At 38.9% G+C, this 7,415-nt stretch overlaps 1 protein-coding gene across 1 annotated transcript; it reads left to right on the forward strand.

The window, feature by feature from the left end:
* The first annotated feature begins 1,816 nt into the window (after positions 1-1,816).
* LOC112608433 (ubiquitin-conjugating enzyme E2 N) lies at positions 1,817-3,006 on the forward strand. The gene has a single exon (XM_025360329.1). The coding sequence runs from the start codon at positions 1,859-1,861 to the stop codon at positions 2,315-2,317; it is 459 nt and encodes a 152-aa protein (XP_025216114.1). The 5' UTR covers positions 1,817-1,858; the 3' UTR covers positions 2,318-3,006.
* The last annotated feature ends 4,409 nt before the right edge of the window (positions 3,007-7,415 follow it).

Consider the following 7,415-nt stretch of genomic DNA (forward strand, 5'->3'; position numbering starts at 1 on the left):
AAAGAAAGACAGTTGCACACAGACACAATACTGTTGGATTACTGATTAATAGCACTAAATGATTTCCTCCATTGTCCTTGGCTGTATAATTTAAGTGTCAACAGAGTACTTCAGGTTCTCTTATGTACTATCAGTTATTTACCTTTTCTCAACATTTAACTACTTTAGTTGGATATTTCTAATCAGATAAAAACCGCAGCAATGTCCGTAGAGTACCTGTAGTGCAAAGGAAAATGCAGACCCACTGGTTTTTGAGAGTGACAGCACTTGACCCAAAACTTTAAACATGCTTGTGAAACTTCCATGTGGGTGAAGGAGCAGAGACCAGACTAGCACTTAGTTTCTTTTTAGATCTTCCATGCCTTAGTCATGCAGATAAGTAGTAACTGCTTGAATAGGAATAAAAAGCATTCCGTTGGATTTCTGTGTATAATGAAAAGTCCCCGTCTTTGGCTCTTTGATTTCCCACATGAAGCTCAGCTTGGATATTACTACAATAACAAAGAGCACTAGAAAAAACAAAAGGGCATATTTGCTTAAATTGCTGTTTGCATCAAAAGAAACTGCCTAATGGGGTTATCACTGGGTCAGACTGCACTCTGTTTTCACCAACGCTGAATCAAGACCAGATGAATTCAGGAGGGCTGGGTGGGATTAGAGTCTTTAAGCACCAGTATTTTAATAAAATTCTTCTTGGCAAAGCTATCTGTGAGCCCTTCTATTTTGTTAGCAACGGAAAGATACGTAAGAAAGAGATTGGAAATACTGAAGTGATCAACTACTAGGAAATGACCCTTAGGTTTAATTTTATTTCCAAAAAATAACACTGTGCCATATGAGAGAAAACATCGTCTAGACCCATACTCTCTGACTCTACACTATTTGGTGTTGAAGCTTATGACACTCTGCTTCAGTTCCTTCATCTGTAAAATTAGGGTAATTATCCAGGGTTTGTGTGAGAATTCAAGTTAATACTTGTAAAGCACTTGGAACATGGTAAGCACTGAATGTGTTAATTATGATGATGATGATGGTATACTAGCTACTGCATGAGGTGCTGAGAATACAGAGATTGAAAAGATACCATCTCTGCCTTTGGGGAACTTAGAGTCTTTTAGGAGGAATCAAGAAAATAAATAAGAGCAAAATGTTATAGATATAATAAGGAGGTTATATAGAGTTTTGGGATAGGGGGTGACAAGGGAGGGTATGGTGAGTTTGGCCTGGGTAGGGGTGAGGGATGCCTTGAAGAAAGGTCCTTCAGCGGAACTGTGCAATATGTATTTGCAGGCAAGAAAAGGGAACAAGGAAGGACTTTTGGACATGTGGTGAAGGCAGGGCTGGGCAACACATGTTGAAGGGCACCAAAGTAGGAACCAGTGTGGTACATTCAAAGAACTGCCATTCTTGGAATATGGTCAGAGCACAGGGTGTGAGTATAAGGGGGCAGAGTGAAAGATGAAGCCCTTCGGGTGGACATAAGTCAAAGTCCAGCATTGGAAACAGGAATCCAGGGGTTAATTTGGAAATTAGATGAGGTTTGTTTGGCTCATTCATTATTAATTTATTTGTTTATTAGAGACAAGTTCTCACTGTATTACCCAGGGGGACCTCAAACTCCTGAGCTCTGGGAATCTTCCTACGTAAACCTTCCTACGTAAACCTTCCTACGTAAACCTATGTCTGTATGGAATTACAGACATATGCCACCCTGTGTGGCTAGTGTTTCTTAAAAATAAGCTGTAAACATTTACAACTTAGAACCTCCACGTGAAAAAAATAGGAATTTCCAAGCTTTCTAGAAAATTTGGAGCGGAGCCGGAGACTAGACCAGAGGCCGAACTCGGGTTCTGACAAGATGGCCGGGCTGCCCCGCAGGATCATCAAGGAAACCCAGCGTTTGCTGGCAGAACCAGTTCCTGGCATCAAAGCAGAACCAGACGAGAGCAACGCCCGTTATTTTCATGTGGTCATTGCTGGCCCTCAAGATTCCCCCTTTGAGGGAGGGACTTTTAAACTTGAACTATTCCTTCCTGAAGAATACCCAATGGCAGCCCCTAAAGTACGTTTCATGACCAAAATTTATCATCCTAATGTAGACAAGTTGGGAAGAATATGTTTAGATATTTTGAAAGATAAGTGGTCCCCAGCACTGCAGATCCGCACAGTTCTGCTATCGATCCAGGCCTTGTTAAGTGCTCCCAATCCAGATGATCCATTAGCAAATGATGTAGCGGAGCAGTGGAAGACCAACGAAGCCCAAGCCATAGAAACAGCTAGAGCATGGACTAGGCTATATGCCATGAATAATATTTAAATTGATCCGATCATCAAGTGTGCATCACTTCTCCTGTTCTGCCAAGACTTCCTCCTTTTTGTTTGCATTTAATGGACACAGTCTTAGAAACATTACAGAATAAAAAAGCCCAGACATCTTCAGTCCTTTGGTGATTAAATGCACATTAGCAAATCTATGTCTTGTCCTGATTCACTGTCATAAAGCATGAACAGAGGCTAGAAGTATCATCTGGATTGTTGTGAAACGTTTAAAAGCAGTGGCCCCTCCCTGCTTTTATTCATTTCCCCCATCCTGGTTTAAGTATAAAGCACTGTGATTGAAGGTAGTTGTCAGGTTAGCTGCAGGGGTGTGGGTGTTTTTCTTTATTTTATTTTATTTTTTTTGAGGGGGGAGGTAGTTTTATTTTTAATTTTATGGGCTCCTTTCCCCCTTTTTTGGTGATCTAATTGCATTGGTTAAAAGCAGCTAACCAGGTCTTTAGAATATGCTCTCTAGCCAAGTCTAACTTTATTTAGACGCTGTAGATGGACAAGCTTGATTGTTTGAACCAAAATGGGAACATTAAACAAACATCACAGCCCTCACTAATAACATTGCTGTCAAGTGTAGATTCCCCCCTTCAAAAAAAGCTTGTGACCATTTTGTATGGCTTGTCTGGAAACTTCTGTAAATCTTATGTTTTAGTAAAATATTTTTTGTTATTCTACTTTGCCTTTGTACAGTTTATTTTACTGTGTTTATTTCATTTTCCCAATGTGACAATCGTATTTTAAAATTAAAACTATGGAACATTCTGTCTTGGTCTTCACCATCTGGCAAATTGAATGGCAAGAGGTGGATTTCACCAGTTTCTTTTCACTGATGCAGATTTGTGTTAAGATAGTACTGAATGGAGTATTTATAAACTGGCCCTGAGCATGCATAAAGCATCAGTATCTGACCTTTTTTTAACCTCCTAGGAATTTGAAATAAATGTGTTTGTGTTGTCTGATTAGACGATCATTGGTGTCTTGCCACAATGTTTAAAAATTACTGTACAGGAAAGTCACAGCAAAGATAGCAGTTGTGACTGACATGTAGGACTTTCACAGTTGTGCCACATTTTTGCCTAAAATTTGGGTCATGACCTTTTTCTTGGTTCTTGTCTGAAAATTTCATCTGTAACCTTTCATGTATTATTAAGAAACACTGATCTGATAATCATTTGGGATTTGCTGAGGCATTTGTGAGTCTTCCTTATAAACCTGATGAGCAGATCTCAGCATCCAGCTTGTGTGTCATCAGAAAGGTTTATTCCTTTGAGAGTAGCAAGTCCTCAATTAATGATTCTTGCTTTCATCCCTCTAGTATTTGCTATGGGAGCTCCTTTTATTCTTTAATTTGGAATTCAGTAATTTTTCTTCTTTATTGACAGAATTCCTCCCCTCACAAAACTGTTCTTTCCCACTTCTCTCCATATCTAATTCCTGATTCTTGTAATTTTTAAGTCATAAATGTAGCCAGTCATAAATACATAAATGTTAACCTTGGGTTGGAACCTTGTCTCTTGCAGTTTAAGGTAATGGATATTGTAGCCCATCTGAATTTTCTTCACTCTTTTTCTCGTAATTCTGGAGTTTCTTCAGATTGTGGTGTATTTTATTGTGTTCCTATGTAAGATGAAGAATTAACTATTAAAATTACATTTTCAACATAAAAAAAAAAAAAAAAAAAAAGAAAATTTGGAGTGTCTTGCAATATCATTCTCTAATTCCAACACAGTATCAGTGGATGACATGTGCACTGCCCAGTTTGTCCCTGGCCTCTTCCTCTCACATTCAGTCCCAGCCTTGCCTCTAATCCCGTGAGCACTGGTATTTCTGACCTTTACATAGCACCCTAAAGACTTCTGATTTTATTCTACAGGGCATGCAGAGCATTGAAATGTTTTAAGCAGGAGGTTCTACTGTAATCTGACTTATGTTTTTGTGTGGAGGAGGGATTGAAGGACAAGATGCTAAATTGTTTTCATCTTTTAACAAAAGTTCTATCATAAGCAATGACTGGACACATATGAGGGCAATTGAGTATCATTGGATTTTACTATTAAATTTCTTTAGAAAATAGAATCTGTTCTTTGAAAATTGGAATCTTTAATCTTCTTATGGAAGACTGACCAATCTTCTAGTCAACCCTGTATTCTTTTTATTTTCAAGAGTAAGCAAAAGATCTAAAATTTTAAGAGGAAAGCCCATCCTTCTCTGGCAGCTCCTTGAAGGATCAACAGATAGTCCTCTTGGAACTGATAATGAAATATAATCCAAACTTAACATACCTGGAAAAGGGCTAAAGGGAATGCATACGTTTCAATAGGGGAGGAACTGGTACAAAACAACAGTAAGCAAGAGGCAACAAAGAATTTCTGGCAGAGTGGGTTTTGCTATCTAAAACTTGCTTTTTCTAATAGAGGCAACCTCTCATCTCCAGATACTCCATGACTTTCCGGAAGAAAGGCATATAACTTAAATTGAAGTGATACATGAAATAAACCCGTGGCTTTTTTGGCTTTTGGGTCAGGCCCCTGTGAAGTTAGCAAAGGCAGCAGAAGAAGCTATGCTTGCATCAGAATGCAGAATGATGCCCATCCTCAGGAATCATTTCACACCCACTTCCTTTCCCATCCATGGAGTAAGGGGACAGGGAAGTCAATTATGAGAAGGGGGATGAACTAATCCTATACTCATTCTCTGGCTTTCTGTAAAAACACTGGTTGGTTTTTAGCAGGAAAGTTATGCTGGTTATATTAGTCAGGATTCTCTAAAAAAACAACTAGTAGGATGTGTGTGTGCATGTGTCAAGTGTATGTCACATATACATACGTATGTGTGTAAGTATATGTCACACGCATGTACTTATATACATATGCATGTATATATTTATATTTATATAGTTGTAGGAGCTAAGTCTGAAATTGTGGGGCAGGTTTACAGTCTGGAGATTCCAGGAAGAGTTGATGCTGCAGTCTTGAGTCTGAAGACAGTCTGGTGGCAGAATTCCTGCTTTCTTAGGAGACCTCAGTCTTTTTTCTTAAGCCTTCAATTGATTGGATGAGGCCCACTTACGTAATAGATGGTAATCTGCTTTATTCAATCTACTGATGTAAATGTTAATCATGTCTAAAAAGAACCTTTGCAACAATATCTAGACTGGTGTTTGACCAAAGTACTGGTCAAACTAAAGTACTGTCATAGCCTAGCCAAGATGATACATAAAATTAATGACCACATTGGGGTCCAGACTGGTCTGCATGATTTAGGCTGGAGAGGAGAGGAAGACCCTGCTACTGAGCTATGCCCATCTCTGAGAAACCAAATTTTATCTTGCACGTTATATCTGATACTCATTGAACAAACATGGAAAACCTGCTATGTGCAAAGTTCTTTGCCAATTATTCTCTGCTTTTAGGAGGTCTTTTGCTGTTGTAAATTGGAGGAAGAGTACAGATGCAGACAGACACTCTGGGAAGCAACTTAGTATGGTGGAAAGGCACTGGGTTGTAGAGACAAGAGTACCGGTTTTGGCTGTGTGACTTTGTGCAAGTTTTCACACTTCTACACTCATTGGTGATTCCATTTTATCAAGATCTGCAAACTGTCTAAGCCTTATATTTATCTGTAAAACCATCATCAACATCATCATCATCAGCAGCAGCATTGCCCCAGGATTTAATGGAATAAAACATGTAACAATTTCTGATATATTACAAGTCACCAACAATAGTTCTTTGTCTTCCTTCTCTATCACATTGCTAAGTAAAAAGGGGTGTGAGAAACTATGATGAGGGGCAGAGTGAGGGAAATGGCACCAGGCATGATGTTGCAGCCTTGAGTCTGAAGGTAGACTGGAGGCAGAAAATTGGAACATTTAATCAGGTGTACCCCATAGTCAGCTGGCCAGCTGACTCTACGGGGCAGGTCTGTGGTGCAGGTGAGGCTTCATATTTATCTACTATTTGGTAAAAATGAGGTGCTGTTCCTGAAATCTAGAATCCTGATGGTATGACTATAAACATTTCAGAATGATTCTCACCCTTTTCAATCCCTTATGCCGCAATCTCCATTTATAGTTTTGAGTTTTGAATTTTAAGCCATGTTCTAAAAATTCCAAAGTTCAACTCTTAGAAAATCCCAAGTAGTCTAAGAGTGTTTTACACCAAAATAGTCACAAGATTATGTTAGACAAGTTAAAATACATGCATTTTAGTAGACACTTTGCACAACCTCTCTGAAATGTCTTGTTCAAAAACAGAAAACTCAAAGCTGCTCAAATGTTTGTTATGGTCTCTTAGTTCGATAACTGAAAGTGACAGGCTCTACTTTTTCCATAGGCTCCCACACCAGTTTGTGGGTTGGGCTAACATCATGTTGCTTTTCTTTCACTGCATTCTCTGGCGTGTGTGTGTTCTACAGAATACCTATATTTGGTCCACAGATGTCCAGTGAAAAGAAAAAGAAAAGTTTATGGTTTTTGATGCCTTATTAAAAACATGCACAATAGGTTTTCTAGTCTGTATAAGATGGGAAAAGGGATGGTAAGGGGATCACATACTTTATCTTAGTCCTTCAAAGGTGAATTCATTGCTTCACCCTGTGATTTGATTGAGGTAGACATTATTATTTTAACTTGACCATCGGTTGCTAGTTAATAGTACCTGCACATACTATCACTAGTGGTAGATAACAACGGGAAAGCTGATACTGGTATCTCTGTAACTTTGTTAGAGTTTTGGGCAAGTGAGCCAAAGCAAGTTCTACCCCCAAGTAGATCTCCATTTATCCTCAGAGACACAAAGGTCATGAGACTGGAGAGGACCAGGTCATGATTAGAGAATAATTATGAAGGGATGACATTATATACATTTGGTTAGCTCAGCTGTTCATAACTGTGGATGCAGATCACACAGATAAATGCATAGCTGATTAAACTGGCATCCCACTCTTACTGGTGCTGTGCCAATCTGGGGGCCATTTCCAAACAAGAACATAAGAATTCAACTCAAGGGAGTCAGAGTTGTATAAATTCCAGGCTATCATATGTGGAAAATACAGACTTCAAAACAAGGTACTTAGAGAAGGAA

Source organism: Theropithecus gelada, chromosome 15, assembly GCF_003255815.1.
Source record: "Theropithecus gelada isolate Dixy chromosome 15, Tgel_1.0, whole genome shotgun sequence".
Classification (NCBI taxonomy): Eukaryota; Metazoa; Chordata; class Mammalia; order Primates; family Cercopithecidae; genus Theropithecus; species Theropithecus gelada.

Coding starts and splice junctions, on each gene's coding strand:
- LOC112608433 (XM_025360329.1), top strand. CDS start 1,859: ATGGCCGGGCTGCCCCGCAGGATCATCAAGGAAACCCAGCGTTTGCTG.